This window comes from Acipenser ruthenus, chromosome 4, assembly GCF_902713425.1.
Source record: "Acipenser ruthenus chromosome 4, fAciRut3.2 maternal haplotype, whole genome shotgun sequence".
In the NCBI taxonomy this organism is placed as follows: domain Eukaryota; kingdom Metazoa; phylum Chordata; class Actinopteri; order Acipenseriformes; family Acipenseridae; genus Acipenser; species Acipenser ruthenus.
The window spans coordinates 63,862,400-63,887,594 of NC_081192.1; the positions used below are offsets into that span (position 1 = coordinate 63,862,400).

The 25,195-nt window shown below is 41.1% G+C and overlaps 1 protein-coding gene across 2 annotated transcripts in view; it reads right to left on the reverse strand.

The window, feature by feature from the left end:
• Positions 1 to 25,195, reverse strand: part of LOC131736917 (vesicular, overexpressed in cancer, prosurvival protein 1-like) — a 73,178-nt gene that overhangs the window by 31,558 nt on the left and 16,425 nt on the right. For both annotated transcript variants that reach the window (XM_059022648.1, XM_059022647.1), the window contains exons 3-4: positions 6,711 to 6,788; positions 378 to 514 (exon numbers count right to left, since the gene is read on the reverse strand). In XM_059022648.1, the coding sequence (XP_058878631.1) occupies positions 378 to 514; positions 6,711 to 6,788 (215 nt within the window). The remainder of the gene's footprint in view (positions 1 to 377; positions 515 to 6,710; positions 6,789 to 25,195) is intronic.

A 25,195-nucleotide genomic window follows, 5' to 3' on the forward strand; every position in this document is an offset into this window, starting at 1 on the left:
TGACGGCATTGCAGTTTACATTGAAAGTAATGCACTTCAGTACCTCCACTGTGCCGCCACTGAACCACCTCGAGAGATGGTTCAGTGGCGGAATAAAGTGTGGCTGCATTTTACCGGCATTTGCCATTTACACTTAAAGTGATACCGCATCAGTGCCGCCACAGACACGGCAAATTGCTTCAGTGTAAACATGCCTTTACTTTAAAGTTAACCCCCCCCCCCAGTGTACAGATTCATAAGAACAGCACTGTGAAATTGTTTCCATGACCAAGGCTAGCACAGGCTGTCCATGTTTTACCCCAGATGCTTAACAATCTTTCTCTACATGTTATGAGAGACTTGATATTATAATGCTGAAACAGTAACATCTCACTTACCCGACATGGTGTTCACAGGCTGTCTGGTGAAGGACACATTTAAAGAAGGCTCATCTGTTAGATGAGATGGGTATATTCGCCTCCGAATAAAGAAGCCAGCCCCACAGCAGAACAGCACCCCCATCATGAGCAGCAACCTGAGCAAAGCATAAGAGAACCATGAATAATTTAGAAAACCATGTTGCTGCTGGTTTTACACATTTCAATGTTATCTCTTATGTAGAGCTCAAAATCTAGGGATTGAAAGCAAAACACAAGCAATATAAAAATTCTCCAAATGCATCATTATTGTGATCCTTGTTTAAACAGAGCATGTTGCCTGTCTAGTACCAAAGGTACATGGAAATCATTATTAGAGACAACTTCTACCTTTTAGTAAGCAGGAGATAGTTAGGGGATCCAATGGCATGCTCCAAATTCGTTTTTGATGGTGCAGACCCAAGAACAAATTGTAAGTGGAATATCTAACGGTACGGTAATAAGGAAAGGGTCTCAACAGGTGTATTACATGAGACTACATGTCAGTGGATTCCCAAAGCTGTTACTGCATTAGTTTATTAATGAAGGAGTTATGTTTGCAAGTTTTTCTTGAAAAAATTCAGACTGAAGCAGCTCTAAAAGTGGCCAGAGAAAACAAGGTAGCATCATTAAATGAATAAATAGTGGAACTGGATACAGTTATCCATTTAATGCCACTTAAGAAGGGCCTGTTCCAACAGGGTAACGTGTCATGCCACAGTAAATTGGCACACAGTAAACGTGCCTTGCATAGCGCACACTTGTCACTGAGACGATGTACTGGGCCATGCCAATAGGAGCTCTGCTGGGTGCATATTCCTAATGTTTGAAAATTTAAGTGAAACTTGCTCATACAGTAGACATCCAAAGCAGCCTGGAATCACATACTTTTCGATTTCAGATTTCAGTTCTTTATCAAAAGCCCTCCACAGTTGGTAGTTTTGCTGTTTACCATGCTTTCTCTGTGCTAAATGACTGATCTCAGAAGCTAGGCAATGCTGGGCCTGGTTAGTAGTGTATGTTGATGTGAGAGCGCCAATGCAAATCAAGTGATATAAAAAGTGTAGTTGGTGGCACAGTAGACGACATGCTACAGTTTTAGACAGGTCAACCAATTACCCAGCATGATGTCAGAGGGGAGGGAGTGCTACATTAAACCAAGGTTCTGGTTTTGCTTTTGTTATAATATAATCAATTTGATTTGCTCTGTGTAGTGCCCTGTGTGAAAATTTTAAGCAAATTACAACTGCGCAATTGATTCCATTCTAGTTTTGCAACATTACTTGCATGTTTTTCTTTTACAATAAAATTGTTGGCTTCCTGGAGTACACAGTTTTGATAAATACGGGCTGTGACAGGGATGGCTAAGTGGTGACATCAGGGCAGATACAGGAAAAATAACACTCGGGCAGTGCTGCGGTGCAAAGGCGTTTGCGCCGTTTTAGTTTAACAAACACAAAAATAAAATAAAAGTATGTATGTACCAGCTTTGCACACAGTGTCGGAGTGATTTTGGCCCATTCTTTTTGGCAGATTTGCTCCAGGTTGTTCAGGCTGGCTGGACGACGCTTGTGGACCGCAATTTTCAAATAGAGCCACAGATTCTCAATGGGATTGAGATCAGGACTTTGACTGGGCCACTGTAGGACATTCACCTTTTTGTTCTTGAGCCATTCCAATGTTGCTTTGGCATTGTCCTGCTGAAAGGTGAATTTCCTCCCAAGCTTCAGTTTTTTAGCGGACTGAAGCAGGTTCTCTTGCAGTATTTCCCTGTATTTTGCTCCATCCATTCTTCCTTCAATTTTAACAAGATGCCCAGTCCCTGCTGATGAGAAGCATCCCCACAGCATGATGCTGCCGCCACCATACTTCACTGTAGGGATGGTGTGTCTTGAGGCATGGGCAGTGTTAGGTTTGCGCCACACATAGCACTTTGAGTTTTGGCCAAAAAGCTCTATCTTGGTCTCATCTGACCACAAAACCTTTTCCCACATCGCAGCTGGGTCACTCTCATGCTTTCTGGCAAACTCCAGACATGCTTTCAGATGGTACTTTTTGAGTAACGGCTTCTTTCTTGCCACCCTCCCATACAGGCCAGTGTTATGCAGAGCTCTTGATATGGTTGACTGGTGCACCATTACTCACTGAACTGTGTAGCTCCTTCAAAGTGATTATTGGCCTCTCTGCGCCTTTTCTTGGCAGTGCCTGGGTGGTGTGATGCAGCTTCCACTTCCTGATTATTGATCCAACTGTGCTCACTGGGATATCCAAACACTTGGATATTATTTTGTACCCTTTCCCTAATCTATGCATTTGTATTACTTTATCTCTAACTTCTGTAGATTGCTCTTTGGTCTTCATTTTCCTTCAGATTCACAGCCTGACCAATGATCATTCAACAGTGGGGTTTTTATCCAGAAAATGTGACAGTAACTTTAATGGTTCACAGGTGGAGGCCAATGGTAAGGTAATTGTGTCCTCGTTAGGGCATTACCACCTGTCCTGCTCAGCCTCATTGACTACAATCAAACAGGCAGACTTTCAAAGATTTTGCTCTGCTCCATTTTTCGTACACTAATATGCTGCTCTCTGGACTAAATTGACTATTTAGTGGGGCTTGCGAAGCAAGAGTCTCCACTTTAAATCTTCAACATACTTCTTCTTATTCTTTGGCACGCTACTCCTCTTACACTGTTTAAGCTGGAAACGCTGTTCAAACTTTAAAACGTGTAGACCGGTCTGGAATAGTGTGCTGGTATACAACTTTTATACTTTTTAAACTATTAAGCTTTTTGTTCTTTTTTTGTCCATCTTCATTCACTTTAATGGGACTTTTTTCAACATTCTAAAGCTCCCCATTGTTTAAAAACTCCCAGACTTCCAACATTCTATTTACTGTAAATGATGTAACTTTTGACACAAACCAGCTACTTTGACCACTTTCCCAACAAGACAAAAAGTTAGAGGGTATCTTCCTCTACTTCTCTGCTATTCAAATCTGAAATCAAAACAGTAATAACTTTTACCAATCAAGAGGTACAGCTGTTTTAGTAACTGCACCAACTTCTTTCAGTAGGCTACTTCCCACTGTTGAATTAACTGTCATAGAACTTGGAGAAATTTCAAATTCTAGCACATTCTAAGCATGAGACAATTAGTAAACAATCAGTGCATTTACATGAGCATAAGAATTCCAATATTTTTCGGAAAACTAATTTTTCCGAAAACTAATTCCGATATCAAAAGTCATGTAAACACAGTTTTCGGAAAATGTATCGGAATATTCCGAAAGTCAGTTTTCAGAAAACAGCACCTAGAAATTTCCAATTAAATTCCGAAAACTAACAAAATGTATATCATGTAAACACACTTTTCGGAAAACTTATTCTGATAGCGTACTGCACATGTGCAAAATGTGACCTTCATTCTGCGCGTGGTTTTAGAAAACAGAGAAAATAATAACAATCTGTAGTCAGTCTGCATGCATCCATTTGTCTAGTTAGGGATAAAGTAATACATTTGTTAAAGTCCTTACGTATTTGTTAATAGCCCATACTGAAGCAGCAAATGTTTTCCAGCTTTAAAATGATGTGATAATTTAAAATAATGTCTGCAAAAGAAACTGGTAATACAGAACAGGATGAGCTGTTGGAAAGGCTGATTGCACATTGTGGGTAATCTGAATAGAGGTATAGGATAGTAATCTTTGAATTTAAGACCTGACACTTCGATAAATCACTTGAGTTATTGGATTGGTCTCCGTTCTATGACAAATCGTACTTTGGGTACTACAGTACTTTGCATGTGAAAATATCCTGTGTTTTCCGAAAACTTCAATCCATGTATACAGTTGCATTCTAATTAGATTTTCTATTGTTAATCATGTAAACACAGAAAAGTGACGTTTTAAGAAAATCAGTTTTCTGATTCAGTTTTCCGAAAACATTAGTTTTCAGAAAACGCTTTGTCATGTAAACGTACTGAATGTGACTTTTGACACAAATCAGCTACTTTGACCACTTTCCCAAAAAGTTAGACAAAAAGTTAGTGTATGAAATCTTCCTCTACTTCTCTGCTATTCAAATCTGAAATCAGTTAAAAAATATCTTCTACCAATCAGACGGTACATGTCTGATGAAATGTGTGATTTAACTGCCCCACAATCCAAAGTAAAGTAAGTTGATATAGTAGTCTATCAAAGTAATCAGACCAATTATTTTACTAAATTTAACTTTGACTGTATGTAACTGCTTTGCTTTAAAAAGTAAAACTTTTTAAACATCTTCCACTACCACAAAAATACTTTTAAAGAGCTAAAGCAAATCCCACAACTTTACTTGTAAAGTTACCATCTAGTTTCAATTGATCCCTGTCAGGTGTTTTTTTTTACTCCAGAGCACAAATCAAATATTCATGTATTGATTCCTATGTTAATGAAGGATACGTCATTTTAATTCCCTTTTGCTCTGACAAACAGGAGCAAACATCAATATTGTATTAAATTAGCATAGCAGGGAATTGGTGCCAGTGGTCTCCTGTATTATTGCTGCGGACGACAGCACCAGGCTTGAGCGACCACCTATAGTTGAAGTAAAATCTATAAAACCTAATTCATCAAACAAGATTTGTTTTAGAATGGAAGCAAAAGACTTGTTGGTTCCATGATTTTGTTGAAAAAGACAAATATGTGGATTTACATCAGCTTGCTGCAAGACTTACAGAACGAAATTCGAAAAAGTTTCAAAAAACGTCTACCGGGATACTGGATCCCCAAAACAACAGCAACAACAACAAAACTATAACCACGTAGAAATTCCACTGCTGTTTAAATGCCAAGGTTATGAGTGCCTGGAAAACTGTTTTATATGGTTTTAAAACCAAAGTGCTTCGATCAATTGAATAGACCAGAGTTTCCCAATCCTAGTCCTGGGGGACCTCTGTGTCTGCTGGTTTTCATTCCAACCGAGTTCTCAATTACTTAATTGAACCCTTAATTGAACTATATATTAGTTTAATTAGACCTTTTTAATTGTTTTCAGCTTTTAAACAGTTGGAGATTTCAAGTTACCTGTACAATTGTATAAGTAACTTGAAATCTGCAACTTTTTAGGAGCTGAGAACAATTAAAAAGTAATTAAGCACATTATTAGTTCAATTAAGGGTTTGATTAAGTAATTGAAAAGTCAGTTGGAATGAAAACCAGCAGACACTGGGGTCCCCCAGGAACAGGATTGGGAAACCCTGAAACAGACCATTGAATCATTTCATCATTTAAAAAGATGGAAATACATGTCCAAGTTAGTAATACCGAATTCTGCCGAGTCAATGCCTGGTTTGAACGATAGCCCCACCCCAACTTCTAGCTGAAATTCAAATTTTCACCATTAATTTCTGGTTTTTAATAACCATGTGCAAATAATGCCTGAGGGGAAATATTACACGTCACACGAATAGAAAAAGTAGTTGCTCTGTGGATTGAATGACTCAGGGTTAGGGTTAGGGTTATCTTCGGTTCAGATAACGAAGACGCAGTTTGGTGGTTTCGGATCAGGTGATACAGACTCCGCAGTCTCATTGATTACTCTTTCCTGTTCCGCTACAATTTTTTTTTGTTTAAGGCACTGCAAGAGCTTGTAACCCAAATGAACATTTTAATGCTGTAGTGCTACTTTGGATGTTAATTTATTATTTCATGTTGTGTTTTCACACCGGACAATGCAATTTCTTAGTTGCAGAGATTATGTAAAGCATTTTATTTTAGTGGACTGAAAATGTCATGTTTTTTTATATTTTTTAAATGTTGTGACATTTTTCACCTACAAATGTGTTTTTTAATGATGTGGTTTTGCACAGGACACTGCAGCTTTAACATTTAATGTTTGTTTTGTGCAACGATTTGAAATGACAAAACAGTGGACATACTGCAGCAGCTTTGAATTGTATTGCACCATTCATTACGTATGTTAACTGCACTTCTTGATTCTATATTGTTACTGTGTATTGTGCTCTACCTTTGAATTTTAGTCATGCCTAATTGTAAACTTAATCTATCTGCCTAATGTTAAAAATACTCCCTCTACAATAATGCCTGTAATTTCTTTGAAGTTGCTGCAAGTTTGCAAAATGTTCCTCTTCCTCATTCTGGCTAAAACTGACTAAACAGAAAAGTACAGCTTTTATAGTGAATACAACAAACAAATAAGTCATAAGAAGGACAGTCCATTTAAACAACTACATATAGTACTACATACTGGAGGGGTTTTAATAAAAACCTACAAGCCTAGAAGATATCACCCACAGCATTCCACAACTTACCAGAAGTACCATAATCTCTCAATGGAGAGGGCCCTTACACAGCACCGTGTACCACAACAGTCCTCAAAGGAACGGCATCTGAAACAATAATGATATCGTTCATAAGTTACACAAACCTGCCAACATTTTACAAATATATAGACATATATTTTAGGTTTTTTAGTTTTTTTTAAACCTAGTTAAAAAAACAGGTGTAAAAACAAACATTATTTTAGAAAAGTCAACATACAACTCTACTGTAACAAGCCATGTATAAAATACAGGCCCCACAAAAGACCCTTCTATATTTAATTATTATTATGCCTTTTAATTAGATGTATTTTACACAGCTTTTTGCATCACGTGTTGGCAGAGAGAGAAGAACAAATAGTATCAATCTGAATGCAGATGAAAAAAATCTAATCAAATTTTCTAAACCAAAAAAGGTAGAAGATTTCTTCTTTTAGACTAACAACATTCTGTAGATTAAAAAGGAAAAAGTGTATAGAAACTATAATATCATAGACTATGGCTTTAAGCTGGTTACTTATTACTATTGGTTCCCTTCTTAGCATTATACTGTATATACTGAGCATCAAAAGAAACTTATCACTTATATTTGAGCATCAAAAGAAATGTATCACTTATATTTGAGCATCAAAAGAAACTTATCACTTATATTTTGATAAAATTCACTAGATGTGATCAAAAAATGACTAACTCTGTTTTAGAGCAGGTGCAGTGACTTTTTATTGATCTGATTAACAACTGACATCACGAAGATCCTGCAAAATGATCTGTCGATCTTGGGCAGGTGTTGTGACTCTTGGTCTCCCAGTTCGTGGCCTGTCATTGACAGAGTGTGTCTGGTTATACCGTCTTGCCAGGTTTGGAATTGCTGGCTGTGAGCACCCAAGACGACGAGCCACAGTACGCTGCCCTAGTCCAGCCTCCAACATGCCGATTGCACGAAGGTGCTGCTTTCTTGAAAGATGTGGAATATTGTTTTTTTTCTGTTTTTTCAACAGTATGCTACAGTACGGAGGTGACAAATGAGAAAATACATATTTCCTTATCTGTAACATGCCCATCCCGACAAGTGTTTGTTTAAACCTTCTGTTTTGGCCCTTGTGCCTTTTTCTTTGGTGTGTTGTGTAATAAATGTGCAACAGCACCTTTATACTTCAGCTTCTGTCTCTGGGTCCGATTCCTGACATTCACCAGCCTTGGCTGTGATGCTATCCTTTCACAGGGTAATTCTCAGAATGCCTCAACAAATCAAAACTATAGAAGCATAATATCCTTTGGAAAATACATTTAAAAATGATTGGTCTTTAAAGGGCTGAAATGGCTCTATTTAACAAGATATGGTTTCTAATTTTGTGGAAACTGTGTTGCATACTGAGGTTCATCCATAACTGGATTTAGAAATACTAAAACAAACTTAAATTCAAACGTTTTGCAGTGTCCTAAAAACTGAGGTTTCACTGCCAGAGTGAAGTGGGGCAGAATAATAATATTTCACTGCATTAAGGATTCATATACAATGCTTTTAAATCTGCATTTATATCATATTGTATTATTGCACTCTATTTAAGAAATATGCTTTTTATTTCAATGCAGATATCCCAATAACATATCACCAGCAAGAAAAATGAAATGTGAGATAGTGTTGCTTGTGCTGATAAGAGTTAAAAATAAAGTCTTTAAAAACCTTTATTAGCACTCCTTTAAAGAGGGCATTGGAAATGCTTCTATACTGATGAGAGGTAAAAAAAAATATATATATATATATATAAATAATTGAATAACTCCTCTACAGAGGGCAGTGATAATGATGCTAGTCTTGTTTATAACTCTTTTAATCCCTGAGACAGAGGGAATGATCAGATTTTATTTATTCATGAGCCAAAACCATCTGTATTACTGGCAATTCTTCATTCTTCAGTGATCATTCAGAGGTTTTAATGATATGTCATCATTGTCTCAGCTGCCAAGTGCAATCCTGCATTATTTGGGCTCTTTTGAACACAATGGTAGCTGTCCCCTGCCGAGGTGGTATTGAGGTTGATTGTTCTAGCCAAACAGATCTAATTATTTCACCTCTAGGCTCCAGGCCTCTAGATAAAAACTGTGTGTGTATTATCAGCAGACCAAACAGACAGCAATAAGCGGAGCTTGATTGAACTAGAGATTACAGAAATTCCAAGGGAAAATATGACTTTGCAAAAGATGGTAACCAAACCACTAAACACTAAAAAGCAACTGCTTCTAAGTGACTAAATCTGGTATGTATTCTTGTATGAATACAATACTAAAATTACACTTAAAATATTTTAAATATAGAATAATAAATGAGCTGTAGTGAATTCCGAGGTCATTCTATTCATCCAGGCTCTTGTGGCATTCAAATTATATCCAGTTCGACCTAAAATAATTTCAGTTTTATAGTAATCTTTAGCTTTCTTTACCTGTTTAATTTACCCAAAGATCTTTACACAATGTAAATCAAAGGCAGTTGTTTTTGTTTTCTTGTAACTCAATTAATTATTCATGAGCTTTTAGTGTGGGGATTTCAAGGCGGGCTGCAGCAGCCAGAGTCTAAAAGATGCACTTATCCATATATTATAACAACAATTATAACAGGAAGCTTGATGTTTAGTATTGTCTGTACACATTCTGCCTTTTTTTTTTTTTTTTTTTTTTTAAATTAAAATAATACCCAAAACAACAACCCCCCCCCCACTTTTTCTACCTTTGTCCATTTTGTAAGACTACAGCATGTGACTTGCTTTCATGAACGTCCCTATTGCTCGAACAACCCCACGGTAGCTTGTTGTTTAATGTGCAATGCTCTTCTGCCTTGTTGTCAAGCAGTAATCTGCTCTCTATCCTCTTTTTTTTACAGTGCAGTACAGTACTGCACAACATTTACTGCAAGGAAACTGCTTTGTATTGAAAACAATATCTTCATCTTTCATTCTAAGTGCAATAGTATTCCATGAAAAGGTGGACATTACGAGGCTGTGTGGTCTAGCGGTTAAAGAAAAGGGCCTGTAACCAGGAGGTCCCCAGGTTCAAATCCCGGCTCACTCACTGACTCATTGTGTGATCCTGAGCAAGTCACTTAACCTCCTTGTGCTCTGTCTTTCGGGTGAGACGTTGTAAGTGACTCTGCAGCTGATGCATAGTTCACACACCCTAGTCTCTGTAAGTCGCCTTGGATAACGGTGCGTGCTAAATAAACAAATAATAATAATCAATCGTCCCTGGTCCCTCCATGTTTATTGTCTTTTTTCACTTTAACAACCACTGCTTATAATATTAACTTTTTTTCTGGGCCCCAGCTAACCCACTGTTCTGATGAAGAGAAAGGCAAACATCTATTAATAATAATATTAATATTAATAATAATAATAATAATAATAATAATAATAATAATAATAATAATAATAATAATAATAATAATAATAATAATATAGTTTCACACAAAGTTCCATATCCAAATGCCATGCAAGCTGAATAGATGCTGGTCTAGCCCAATACAGCAGGGATTTTCTTCCCTGATGCATTATTTATTGTCTTCTCCTCAGTCTGACACACACAGTTGATTGCTCCTGCTCCTCACAATGAACTCAAATCTATTACTTATTCACTATACCCCAAAACATGTCACTTTTTCACAGTGGAAGTACAACAACTGTCAGGGCTTTTGCAGGCATTACTCTTGGTTTAGGTGAAGTGCTGTCAAAATAAACCCCTTTGACCTTTTCACTTCTTCAAAAAAATGTTAAATAATGAGCCCCCCCCCCCCCTCTGCCCACCACATAAGTTCCAACCAATAATAAATTCTTTCCAAAGCAGCTGGGTTATGCAGTTTAAAAATCCCAAATACCAAAATACCAACATAATGGGGTCTATTCAAATTATCTTAACGATGGTAGAATTAAATACACACATTGTTTAAAATTAGGAACCTCACTGGAATTATATATATATATATATTAACAAATGGGTTGCAGTGAGATATGCAAATAAATCATTACAAGAGCCAATCAAATCACGTAAAAGTTGCCTAACGGCTTCTACATTCACAGCGTTTTAGAAGTCTGCATACATGTTTCGCCCTTTTTGGGGCTCATCAGTACAGCACAACTGTATTTTGACTTCAGAAAGGCTCAGGAGAGTAAGTAAAAACAAGTAGCTTTCGAGTTAAGGTGAGTGAAAGCAATAAATTCAAAAACAAATGGGTTGTAGGGAGATATGCAAATAAAGCATTACGCGATTTGATTGGCTCTTGTAATGATTTATTTGCATATCTCACTGCAACCCATTTGTTTTTTAATTTATTGCCTTCACTCACCTCGAAAGCTACTTATATATATATATATATATATATATATATATATATATATATATATATATATATATATATATATTTTTTTTTTTACAGATTGAGAGACCTTGTGTACTGTTAGATATTTGATTTTCACTTTTGTGCACTGCAGTTATACCTCCTTTCAATATATAATTTATTAAGATATCCCTGTCGGGATCTAATATAATTAAGATTTACCTTAATTGTCCCTGTCGGGATCCACATGCTTGTTAACACATCAAGTATATTGTATCATGCTATACTAATACATAATGCATGCAATACAAAATACATCATCATATTACTAAAGATAGATAGTTATAAAACCTTAATGTAGAGAATTTGATGTTTGCTTTTGAAGAATCCCTGCATGAGGTACAACTAAACAATGAGGTACAAAAACATTTCTGCAGATAAACTACAAAAAGATCATTAGTTTGTTACCCATTTTTCAGCTCATGAATCTTTAAGGTCAGTTTCATAAGAGCTGGGTTAAGTGCTTAAGAAGAAAGCCTGACCTTAAGTTTAAAAAACTGTCCCCAAAATACTTACAAATTGTGATAAATAAGTAATGCAATTCAAGCCCACAAAATCAAGGAGCATCTCTATAATTAAAGGTAAAGTAGTAGATAAAACGTTCTTCATTAATGGTGAGGCAATACCAACAGTGTCTGAGAAGCCAGTGAAGAGTCTTGGGAGATGGTATGACAGGGATCTAAAGGACACAGTTCGTGTGGGAGAAGTTAGACAACAAGCAGTGGAAGGGTTGAAGAGCATAGACAGCAGCGCTTTACCAGGCAAACTAAAACTCTGGTGCTTTCAGTTTGGTCTACTGCCGAGGTTGCTGTGGCCACTGACTGTGTACGAGGTTTCTTTGACAACAGTAGAGAAGCTGGAAGCTTTAATCAGTTCATACATCAGAAATGGTTGGGAGTTCCACGCTGCCTCAGCAGAGTGGGACTTTATGGTAAAGGAATACTGCAGTTACCAGTCTCCGCTCTAACCGAGGAGTTTAAGTGCGCCAAGGTCAGACTGGAAATGGCATTAGTAGAGTCACGCGACAAATGCGTAAGGGAGGCAGCACCTGTGTTAAACTGGAAGAAAGTGGGTGAATTGGTGATATCCTGGGGCAAGTTCAAATTGGTGATATCCTGGGGCAAGTTCAGCATGGAAGAGGGGGTCTTGGTCTCAGATCAGCTCCTCCTACATGGCACAAGGCCGCCCCAGCTCAACGGAGGAAGCTGGTAGTCAACGAGGTGCAAAAGCAGGAGGGGAGGATGAGGTGTATAAAGGTCATTTCCCAGGCCAAGCAGGGAGAATGGATGAGATGGGAGAGTGTAGAACAACGCAAGATTGGCTGGCAAGACCTATGGTCAATGGAACAGAGCAGGATCAGTTTCCTCATCAGGTCAACATATGATGTTCTCCCATCACCACAGAACCTAAACCTCTGGGTAGGAGAGGATCCCTCATGTCCTTTGTGTTCATCACCTGCAACATTAAGGCACATTTTGATAGGATGTAAGGTGGCTCTTAGCCAAGGACGGTTTACTTGGCGCCATGACCACGTGCTGCGATGTTTGGCCTTAGCATTGGAAGACAAGCGTAACATGACCAATAAGTTGCCACCTGTTCCATCAAAACATTACACACAAAAGACACCAATCCTCACCCAGGACAACTGGAAGCTGCTAGAGACTGGAAAATGCTGGCAGATGTTGGTCAACGGCTTATTTTTCCACCTGAGATTGCCACCACTAACCTTCGACCAGATATTGTCTTGTGGTCTGGATCAGCACGCCTTGTTCACCTGGTAGAGTTAACAGTGCCATGGGAGGATGCTGTAGATGAGGTGTATGAGAGGAAGAAACTGCAGTATGCTCAACTAGCCACTGAAGCGGAACAGCGAGGATGGAGAGTCCGGGTTTACCCAGTGGAGGTGGGTTGTCGAGGATTTGTGGCACACTCTACAACCCGGTTTCTCAAAGACGTTGGATTCAGTGGCCAAGAGTTGCGTCGCACAGCGAAGAACTTATCTGAAGCAGCAGAGAGGAGCAGCAACTGTCTGTGGTTGAGATGGAAAGTCTCTGGCTGGGGATCTCAAGCACAATAGAAAGAAAGAAACGCTGATGTACGGGTAAGTAAGCTGGGCTGAGTTGAGTGGGGGACGGAGGGAGGTGATGCTGGGACGCCAGAATCACCGTCGAGCCCTCTTGAGGTGTCGTGGGCTAGTCGACGAAACACCGAGGATGGAAGGTGCCCACTTGAAGACCCCAGAGATGTACCCTACTTTGCTCAATCCAGACGGTTGTCATGCTGATGCGCTGGGGAGACCGCACTGTGGTTGATCCCCGGAGCCAGCATCGCAGCCATTGTGTGTGCTGATGCGCTAGGGAGGCAATAAGCTGATCCCTGGAGCCAGCATTACACTTCAGCCATCAACAGCAGACAGAAGGATATCTACATCATCATATGGAAGGAAGCGCAAATGGATGGAGACACAGAGGGATCACATTAGGTTACTGTAAAGCTACGTTGGTGCTTATCTTGGCGAGAGCCGAGGTCAAATCAGCATGAAGTTTTAACATCTACTCTCGTGTAATGGAAATCATTATGTGATGAAAAATACAACCTTGAAAGTCCATTACAACAAAAAAGTATTAAATATGCATTCAATACTCAAAAGTGTCGCTGTGTGGTAGTCTTGTCAACGTTTGAAATCTGACCTTTTTAAGACAGGCCCTTGTTATTGGTACTAGGTAATTCAGATGCATCAGCCTCATCATAAAATGACAAGGATGGAGCTGTGTGTCTCAATTGAGATGGGCTGTCATGACGCTGTAGATTTTGCAGTGAATTGCACTGAGAAGTTCAGTGTAAGAAGCAACAGACATGATAAAAAACAGAAAATCTTTGAGGGAGGACAGCAATACTTCCTATTGATCTTGGTGGTGAATGGGATAGTTGGATTTCAATTAAACTTGTAGGACTTCAGAGATAAATAAGATTAAGGTGCATTCACTCTGTTTTTATTTTTATTTGTAATTATTCTGGTGAAATTAAATTCAATGGACAACAAAGGACAAGTTGGATATTACACAATCTTCCAGGAGACAGGTGGCCGGGTTTCCACGCAACTTAGAAAGTCATCACTCTCTCGCCACAGTCATTATTATTATTATTATTATTATTATTATTTATTTCTTAGCAGACGCCCTTATCCAGGGCGACTTACAATTGTTACAAGATATCACATTATACATTATTTCACATTATACAGATATCACATTATTTTACATACAATTACCCATTTATACAGTTGGGTTTTTACTGGAGCAATCTAAGTAAAGTACCTTGCTCAAGGGTACAACAGCAGTGTCCCCCACTGGGGATTGAACCCACAACCCTCCGGTCCAGAGTCCAGAGCCCTAACCACTACTCCACACTGCTGCCTTATGTGACGTAGCACGCACATTCGACACACTATAGGAAGTGTGTGTCTAAAACATTGTATGACTTTAAAGGGTAGGTTAATCGCCTTCTCATGCTAAAAACCATACAACTGACCAACAACTCAAGCAATCATTCATTATCTGAGATATGCTGGAAGTACACATGGCAAGGTTTTTTGACCAAATCGGCAAAAATAATTATACAGTACGAGAGGTTTAGAGATCTCCATTCAGTATTTTATTCAATGTTTCAAATTACTGCCATTTGACTCATAAATGACAGTGGTTTATAGTTTGGTTGTTTTATAAGTAAGTTTATAAAAAAGTCTTAAGTTGAAGATAAAAAAGCAGCCCTTTGCAATACATAAATACATACCAGTACATAACGAAGCTCTTTTCGTGTTTGGTGATCGGATAGCCAATTGCTTGAAGCTCTGAACCAGCAAGGCATTATATAAGCACTGACGCAAACATAGTGCGCCAGCTCACCGAAACCTCTGTTCCCTCTGACCCTCTGTCCTGTCCTCTATCGACTCTTTCTCCCAACTCTCTGTAGACTCAGCTACCTCCACCATCTTCTCGTCCCTCACCTCCTGCCTCGACTCCCTTTGCCCTCTCACCCCTCGACCTGCCCTCCTCTCCCCACCCCAGCCCTGACTCTCCTCAATGCTCCGCTTGGCTCGTACCGAACTGCGCACTGCTGAAAAGAAATGGAAGAAAACCAATCTCCCTGCTGCCTTGGATCTCTATCGCTTGCTCCTCTTCCTTCTCTTCTATACTCATCTCTGCCAAAAGCTCCTATTTCCACTCAATTATTCAATCCTCCACTAACAATCCTCGTAAACTTTTCTCTACCTTCTCCTCCCTCCTTCGCCCCCCCACCTTCCACCTTCCTCCATCTCGGCTGATGACTTTGCCTCTTTCTTCTCCTCCAAAATCACATACATCCGCAAACTCTTCACTACCTTGCCTCCTTCCCCACCCATACCCTGTCCTCTACTCACACTCTCCCCATCACCCTCTGCAACCCCTACTATTCTACCCTCCTTCTCCATCTCGCCCCCCTCGGACTCAAATCTGTGCTCACTGCTACAGAGCCATAAACCAACCATGTGTGCTCTGGACTCCTCCCCACTCACCTCTTCCAGGCTGCTGACCCTGCCCTACTCCCTTTTATTTCCTCTCTCCACAACACCTCTCTGCTCTCTGGCTGTTTCCCCTCTGCCTTCAAACAAGCTTGCATCACCCCCATCCTAAAAAAAACCCTCCTTGGATCCCTCATCTCTCCAGAACTACCGTCCTGTCTCCCTCCTCCCATTCCTCTCTCAAACCTTCGAGCGAGCGGTACACCACCAGCTCTCTGCTTTCCTATCAACACATTCTCTGTTTGACCTCGTGCCACATCCCTGTCCTCTGTCCTAATTCTCCTTGACCTGATTTTAGTCTCATTGGACCACAGAATTTTGTTGAAGAATTCTTCAGATTCCTCTTCATATTTATTGGCTTATTTAAGATGGTTTGTTTTTCTTTCATGCACTATTATGCCTGATGCTTCTAAATCTTTCTTTAAATCCCTGGCTTTTAATCTCAGATTTTTGTTTTGCTGCTCGGACATTTCTCCTACCTGCTGTTCCCATAATTTTATTTGGATATTCACTTCTTTTAAGCAGTTTAGTTTAATTTGTTCTGTGGCACTTCTTGACAATGGCTTTGATTGTGGATTTTTTGTATTGCATATTTCTTTGACAATGTTCTGTAGCTATTTTCTTTGTTGTAGTTTGCTACAAGTGCTTTTCTCAAACGTCAACCCAGCTCCTTTGTCTAAACCATCATCTGCTGTGTTGCCAAAGTGTTCTTAAACAATAGAAAGAGGATGCTGATTAGAGGCGCTGATGGTTTTAAGCAGGAGATTTTTCTCCCTGATTTACACACTAAAAGTATCAAATCCCTTGTCTGTTGTCTTCATGTTGATGAATGACTTCATTATCCATCAAATATCCCCATATCATTATGTATGGAAATGCAATTACAAGCCAGCTGAGAAATGCACAAGAAATGGCTCTCAGGGATCTCCCTGCAAGCTGCCAGGATCAAGACAGGACTTGAGGGGTGCAATCAGATAAATGCGCTAGGAACAGCTTGCTCAAGGGTATTTCACACATGACAATTCTACTGTTTCTGCCAACAGCCTACGCATTTTCCAGTATTACTGGAGAGCTCTACCCCTTCTTCTAAACATTTGTCAACATGTATTTATTGAACTCAAGCTCAGCCCTTACCATCTGTTTGTTGTGATGCTGTGATGATTGTATCATAATCTACAGCTATGCAGTATTATATTTTATGAGCGTCAAAGATCATGCTCCCTAGTGCAACAAAGCTGCTGGTTTTCTGTTTCCAAAATAACCATTCATTAATTTCAATAAAAGCATCAGTGTTACAGGAGAGAACATTACCTGGATACACTACGACACTCAAAATCTTCTGCGATTGCCTGTGTTACAGTTTCATTTCCGAGCTAATTTAAGACCCATGATGGTGAAAAAACAAATAAATAAATACAAATACAAAAATAAAAAAGCAATCAGGATTCTGATAAAAATAAATTAATGCTGAAATACATTAAAACCAGATACAACGAACGTAAAAAAAAATATAAAAAAAACCCAAAAAACACATTGCTTGTAAACACTTGAGTACAGTTCAGTACAGTACACTCATATTACAGAAACAATCATTTTTGTTCACTGCCCAAGTAAAGGTGATGGAGCATGCTATCCTTGCCCCCCATGGAGAGATATTTTTTACTGTACAAGGACAGAGAGGTTTAATAGTTGGTTCATTGATTAATTAGAAAAAAAATAATAAAGAGCATGCCCTAGATACATGGTGTGGATTTGTGTCAACATTTTCTTCTGTTCACATATTTTTAAAAATGTTAACAGGTGCAGTCCAAATAACTGCAGTATTTAATGTCAACACAACATGAAAATGTATTAGACATCCGACAGTAATTGGCATTCCCCATAAACTAACTAGTCAAATTCTGATGAGATTCATTTGGTTTACAGGCAAATCCAAGAGCTTTCATTCTCAGGTCTTTCATCAACAGTTGAAAACACACCAAAAAAAAATCAACTTTGGACAGGTATATAAGGGTTCAGCAAAAGCAATTAAACAGAAAGGCAGGAAATCATGCAGCCATTGAAAGAAATTACTTTTAAGAAATAATAACATCAAACTGAACCAAAGCCTAGTTGCAGCCTTTTATATCCACCTGCATCGTTGAAACCAAATGAAACAATTAACTGATTGATTGGCACACCAAATCAAGGACCACAGTTACCACCATTCCAGCCATGGGAGGGAGCCAGAAACCAATTTACATGCAGGAGTTGGGATTGCCTTTTTCCTGCTAAATTTGAATAAAATAACTGTGACAGGGGATGCCTCACCGTGCCACATGATGCTACACCACATATAAACTATAGAAAGGTTGAGTAACTAATCCATCAAAAAATATTTAAAAAGCTAAATGGTTTATGTTTGTATTTCTCTACAGATGGTCAAGTTTGCATTTACTGTAAAAAATATATGTTTATTCTGTATTATATAAAGGAATAATCAAGGAGTGGTGCTAGGTTACCATGGAGATATTTACCAGCGAACGTGGCAAGGATATACACAAGGCCAAAAATCAATCTGAAGTAGTAAGCTTATTGTAAACCCATGATATGAGGTAATAAACTTGAAAAATAGTGTGTATGTATAGATAAAATAAAGAGCATAATAAAGGGCAGCAGTGTGGAGTAGTGGTTAGGGCTCAGGACTTGACCAGAGGGTTGAGGGTTGTGGGTTCAATCCCAGGTGGGGGACACTGCTGCTGTACCCTTGAGCAAGGTGCTTTACCTAGATTGCTCCAGTAAAAACCCAACTGTATAAATGGGTAATTGTATGTAAAAAATAATGTGATATCTTGTAACAATTGTAAGTCGCTCTTACAATTGTTTGCAGTAACCTCCCGTGCTGGATTTCTGTTAAGGTGCTGATTCGGGGGGTTACACAACATTCAGCAGCTTTACTTGGAGACAATCATCTGGTTGCTCGCAACACAAGCTACTGTAAAATGTGCAGCAGTAAATATGTACTGTATACATATTCCCTATTCAGCATCTGGATGCTCAATGCAGCCTAAAATGTATTTAAATTTTACATTGCAAATCACCAAGCTAAATGACTTGCAAAAGCAATGGAATGATTATGCATTCAGGGGCTTAATGTCTGTTACTTGTAATTGTAGAATGTATTAGACCAATGCAAAGACAGCTATGATAAGTGGTAGGTTTGTAAAGATGCAATCTCTTCACTCATCTGCTGGGTGAAATACAGCATTTTCTTTTTTAACTGGAAGATACCATTTAAAACATGCATTTACTGAGCTAAATTAGCGACCCACACTAAGGCTGCATTCACACTGGGTCCATTTCAAACAAACTCGGTCTGGTTCGTTTAGTTTGAAACAATGTATCAATGTGCTTGCTGTTCACACTTATCTGTGAGCAAAGGGATTGACTAGATTTATGGGGATTTGTGAAGGGTCCTCTGTTCTGCTCTGTTTGGTTGCATGGGGGATGGGTAAATCTCAGAGATAACAGATGCAAAGGTATAGTGGGGAAGGGTCTTAAATAATGTAATTATAGGGGCGTGTTCTGTTATTCAAAAGTGATTGCAGTCATTTTCTGTTACACAGATTTCATCCGCTGTGACCCAGAGCATTTGTCTCTGCTTTCTTCAAATAGTTCTATTCTTGTCTAATTTCCTAAGAATATTAACTAAACTATGCCCGAAATGTTTACTTCCGAGTCAGGTTATTATTATTATTTGTTTATTTAGCAGACGCCTTTATCCAAGGCGACTTACAGAGACTAGGGTGTTTGAACTATGCATCAGCTGCAGAGTCACTTACAATTATGTCTCACCTGAAAGATGGAGAACAAGGAGGTTAAGTGACTTGCTCAGGGTCACACAATGAGTCAGAGCTGAGGTGGGATTTGAACCCGGGGACCTCCTGGTTTACCAGCCCTTTTCTTTAACCACTGGACCACACAGCCTCCTAACGTTACCTTGTATAGTTAATTTCCTTTGTGTGCAGTGCTCGAATTATGTGACAAAAAGTAGGCAGGCCCTAAAATGTGAGCCCGAAGTGAGTTAGCACAGCCAATCAATGTTTTCCTCTCAGACTTCACAAGCATATACAAACTCCAGTATGTAAATCACAATATTCCATGACACACTATTGATACAAAATCAACATATTTGTCATGTTTGATTTATTTATGCTTGCATTTTTTCTTCAAGGAAACAAAGTGAGTCAACACAGTAAATATTGTATTACTAATTACCATTGACTTAAATTATATATTTTTATATAATTATATATATTCATTTTTAGCTTGTATAACTGACCTTTGTCTTGGTCATATCAGACTTAAGTCATGATGTACAATGAAAAAGACCAACCAAAAAAAAAGCCTAATCCTGTTCCTGTTCACTGGAATGAAATCTAACAAAAGTAACAGTTTTAAGAATGCTTATTTTCGTAGAATGGACATCTAAAGCCCCTTTCACACTGGCATGCTCTACCTGGGTCAGAACCTACCCGGGTCAGGACATGGATGTCATGCGGGTCGGGTACTCGATTTCACACTGCTTTTGATAAAGCAGGGTTAATCAGGGTGACAGACGCAAGTGCACAATGCGCATAGCTACAGGTAACCAGAGGCAGAGGCAGATAGCTTTTATCCATCTAGTTAGTATAACAGACAGCTAGCCTATTTGTGCGGCAGCATGAAGCGCCAGCGAACCAAAGAGCCGAGGGTCTAGCTGTGGGACTCCATTGAGGAGAGACCTGCGAGAAATTGGAGAAATTCCGAACCTAGCAGCGTTCTGGAAGACGCCAACTACTAGACAGGTCTGTACCCTCCCCCCACCGCTCCTGCTTCCACTACTACTGTACCTATCTGTCTCACCTGTCCTGCTATGACTGTCTCTCACATCCCTGTTATTCTGTCCTCTCACTCTCGTCCTCTGTCCCCTAACCCCTTTAACCTCATCCCTCTGCCTTTCCCTCCCTCCCACTCTGGTGCCCTCTGGAACTGTCACTCTTCTGCCTTTGCCTTCCACCTCTCTCTCGATTTCCTTGCTCTCACTGAAACCTGGCTCTCTTCTGATAACACTGTAACTCCTGCTGCGCTGTCCTCTCTCTACGTCCTATCCCATACTCCATGTCTCACTGGACGGTGAGGTGGGACTGGTCTTCTCCTCTTTCTCCTTACTCTTTTCTGTCCACTCTGATCTCTCCTCACTCTTTGTTAACACCTTTGATTTTCACGCTGTCCAACTAATCTCTCCCTGTCAACTGCTGCCAATTGTACTGTACCGTCCCCCTGGACCTCTCACTCACTTTCTCGATGAACTGACTGTCTCCTCCCTCCCCTCTCTGTCTACCCCAACTGTCCTTCACGCCTTCAACTTCTCTCTCTCTCTCTCCATCCCTTCTTACCCACAAAGCTGGCCATCAACTGGACCTCACCTTCTCCAGGGCCTGCTGCACCTCAACCCTCTCTGTCACCCCTCTGGACTTCTCTGATCACTATTTCATCTCTTTTCTGTCTCTCCCCTCTCTCCCTACTCCACCTACCCCCACTGTCACCTTCCGCTGTAACCCCTGCTCTCTCTCCCCCTCTGTCCTTGCCTATACCACTCTCTCTCACCTCCCTCCTATCGACTCCTTCTCCCAACTCCCTGTAGATTTCTACCTCCACCCTCTTCTCCTCCCTGACCTCCTCCCTGGACTCCCTCTGTCCCCTCACCTCCCGACCTGCCCGCCCCTCCACCCCCCAACCGTGGCTCCTCTGTGCTCCGCTCAGCAAGAACCAAACTGCGCTCTGCTAAAAAGAAATAGAAGAGAACCAAACTCCCTGCTGCCCTAGACCTCTACCGCTCCCTCCTCTCCTCAACTCTCTCCTCTGCTAAACGCTCCTATTTCCAATCTATTATCCAATCCTCCACTAACAACCCCCGGAAACTATTCTGTACCTTCTCCTCCCTCCTCAACCTTCCCCCCTCCTCCTCCCTCTTCTATCTCCTCTGATGACTTTGCCTCTTTCTTCTCCTCTAAAATCTCTGATATCCGCAAACTCTAACACCTCTCCCTCCCCCCCCACCTGCTCCAACCCCAACCCGCTCCAACCCCAACACCCTCTGTCTCCCTTACTAACTCACCTTCCTTCTCTCCCCTCTCAGACCGACGCTTCGTGAAAGACTTTGCCCGACTAGCCAAGCCTCCACATTGCCTAACCGAGAAGGGACGCCGGTTCCAGTGGGATCCTGACTGCCAGGAAGCATTCAACCTGCTCCGGGAAGCACTCACCCAGACTCTGGTTCTCGCCTTCCCTGATCCCCAGAAGGAATTTGTCCTGGACACTGATGCCAGCAACGCCGGAAGGAGAACGAGTGGTAGCCTATTTCAGCAAGACGCTTGGGAAGACGGAGCGGAACAATTGTGTCACCCGGCGGGAGCTGTTAGCCGTGGTGAAGGCCATCAAGCACTTAGACCCCACCTGTACGGGCGTCGGTTCCAACTCCGGACGGACCATGCCTCTCTCCAGTGGCTTCTGTCTTTCAACGAGCCCGAAGGACAGGTAGCTCGCTGGATAGAGGTGCTCCAGGGGTTCTACTGCGAGGAGGGTCAGTGCCAGTACTGCGCCCGCCTGGAGGGCCATTAGCGACGGGGACAACGACGCCACGGTGCTTCTCGCACCGGCAGCCCTCCAACAGTAGCAGCAGGATGACCCAGAGGTGGGCCCTGTCCGTCGGTGGAAGTTGGCCGGACAGCGACCCCGTAAGGAGGACCTTGCCCGGCTCTCCCACGCAGTCAAGGCACTCTACGGCCAGTGGGAAAGTTTGGAAACCAAGGAAGGCGTCCTGTACCAGCGCTGGCGAGACCCTGCCAAAGACCACCACCTCTGGAAACTCGTAGTTCCACGGAGCCTCCGACCCGAAGTCCTCTGTGCCATCCTCTGAGCCTGGTGTTGGCCACTTTGGCGTCGCTAAGACCCTCGCCCGACTCTGGCAGAGATTCTACTGGGGCCAGTGCGACTACTGCACCGCCAAGATGGACCCCCTGGACCGTGGCCACTCGACACTGCCGCAGTACCAAGTGGGGACACCCCTCGAGCGTCCTGGGCCCCTTTCCCCCGCACAGTTTGCGGCAACCATTACGTTCTCGTGGCCATGGACTACTTTACGAAGTGGCCCGAGGCGTATGCGGTGCCCGATCAAGGCGCCACCACCTGTGCCGACGATCTACAGGAGGTGATGTTCTGTTGGTTCGGGGTACCCAAGGAGCTGATCAGCGACCAGGGAAGGAACTTCAAGTCCCAGGTCCTTCACAGTGTTTGTGACCGACTGGGTATTCGCAAAACCCGACGCCTCTCCACCCCCAGAGCGACGGGCTAGTGGAGCTGGTGATCCTGACCTCCAGCCACCAGAGCGACTGGGATATTCACCTGCCTTTAACACTTCTGGCTTACCGGACCGCCACCCAAAAGTCTAAGGGCTGCACCCCAGCAGCCCTGATGTTTGGCCGCGAGCTGCGCACCCCAGTTGAGCTGCTGTTCGGAAAGCCGCCAGAACCGGAGCCAGAGCCAGCCCGTTCTGGGTCTGTACCGATCAGCCACCTCCGTGCCAGTCCTGCTCCTGCCTCGCCGGACTCCGAGCCTGCTACGACTGGGACCAGACAGCAGCACCTGCGCCGGTGCCAGCGGCAGCGTAGGCCCCCAGCTCGTTTCAGTCGCCGCTTGCTTTCGTCCAGCAGGGACAGCTGGAAGCGGGAGGGGGCAGTGTAACGAGCTGGGCTTGAAGCTCTAGCTGCCGCCCTCTGTAGGACTGCTTCAGGACGCTTGCAAAGGGGCTCATTTGCATGCGCCAGAGCAAAGGACTATGGGAAGGTGCTGTTGCAAGGTCCTGTTCCCCTTTTCTGTATCAAAGTTTATGAGTGTTATTGTGTTAAATTGAAGAGTTTTTGTGTCTGTTGTTGCTCATGTTACCCTCTATATCTGTGTGCCCCCTCCCCCTGTGCTCCCTGTCAGTAAACTTGTTTTCCTAGTCTCAGTTCTTGGAGATATGCTGTCCTTCTAAGGGTTGCTGGGAATTAAATAAAGAGCTCTTCTGCTTAAAAATCCTTTGCAGTCGCTTTCATCCATGCAGGCAGAAATGCTACTAATATATATATATCTCTGATAAATTGTAGTTCCTCGCTTAATTAAAAATAAATAAAGGAATTATTTATTTGGTAGAAATAAATCAATGATTTAAATAAATGCATAGAGGAATACATACATTTAGAAATAAACATTTTTAAATAAATAAATGTAGAAATGAATACATGTTTATATTATAAATGTATAAATAAATTAATAAATAGCAAGCTGAGAACAAAAAAAAAAAACTCTCCAAAATAATTTCCTACCATCTTTTAAATTACCCGGCTACCAGTCAGGAAACGAGACCTGTGTAAAAAAAACTATGGCAAGCCGAAAGGGACAGAATTGAAAAAAGCGTAGTAGTAATTCCAAGTGAAAAAATTAAGCAAGGCAATCTTAGTCAAATAACTACTGCTAACCACATCATATATATTAGAAAATCTGATCAAATAAAATACTTGACAGATATATATATATATATATATTTAGCCATGGATGGTATTCAAAAGTATATTTAATTTGTTAGAAGCACAGAATATAGAACATAGAAAGTAAAGTAGTAACACGTCCAGACCATCTGCAATTCAGGTACGAATTAAACAGGTGTTGTGCTTATTACAACACATTGTGTGACAATCGTCACATAGTAATTAAACGGACTGTGTTGTATAGCGTTATGCTGACTTTGAAAAACAAAATGTTAAAAACAGGATTTAATGCAAGTGACAAAACCGTTTTTCTTTACACACACTAAATTATACATGCTCTCACACACGCGCGCACACACATACAGACAGATAGACAGACACACACACCCGCGCACGCACACACAGACAGACAGACAGCCAGCCAGACAGACAGACAGACACGCACACGCACACACACACACAAAATTATCTGGCCCGTGAGCAGAAAATTAGTTATTTGTTAAAGGCCAGCATGGGCAGCAGTGTGGAGTAGTGGTTAGGGATGTGGACACTTAACCGGAGGGTCGTGGGTTCAATCCCAGGTGGGGGACACTGCTGTTGTACTAAAATAAATAGCAATATTAATAATAATCGTGCATCTTGTTGCAGTTTCAACACTCGTGCTTTGTCTTTGTTGTGTAAAAACTTATCCATATGCAGAAACTGCTCGTGCTGCATCCACAGAGTTTGGTGCAATTTTTGCCATGTTTCCGTGGCCTTACCCAACGAGACACTAGTGATCCGTTGCTTGCAGCATCTGTGGAGTAGCGGTTAGAGCACTTTGTTCTTGACTGGGTTCAATCACATGCAAGGGGACACATTGCTGCTTTATCTAGATTGGTCAAGTAAAAAACCCGACTGTATACATGGGTAATTGTATGTCACAATTGTAAGTTGGCCTGGATAAGTGTGTCTGCTAAAATAATAACAACAATAATAATAA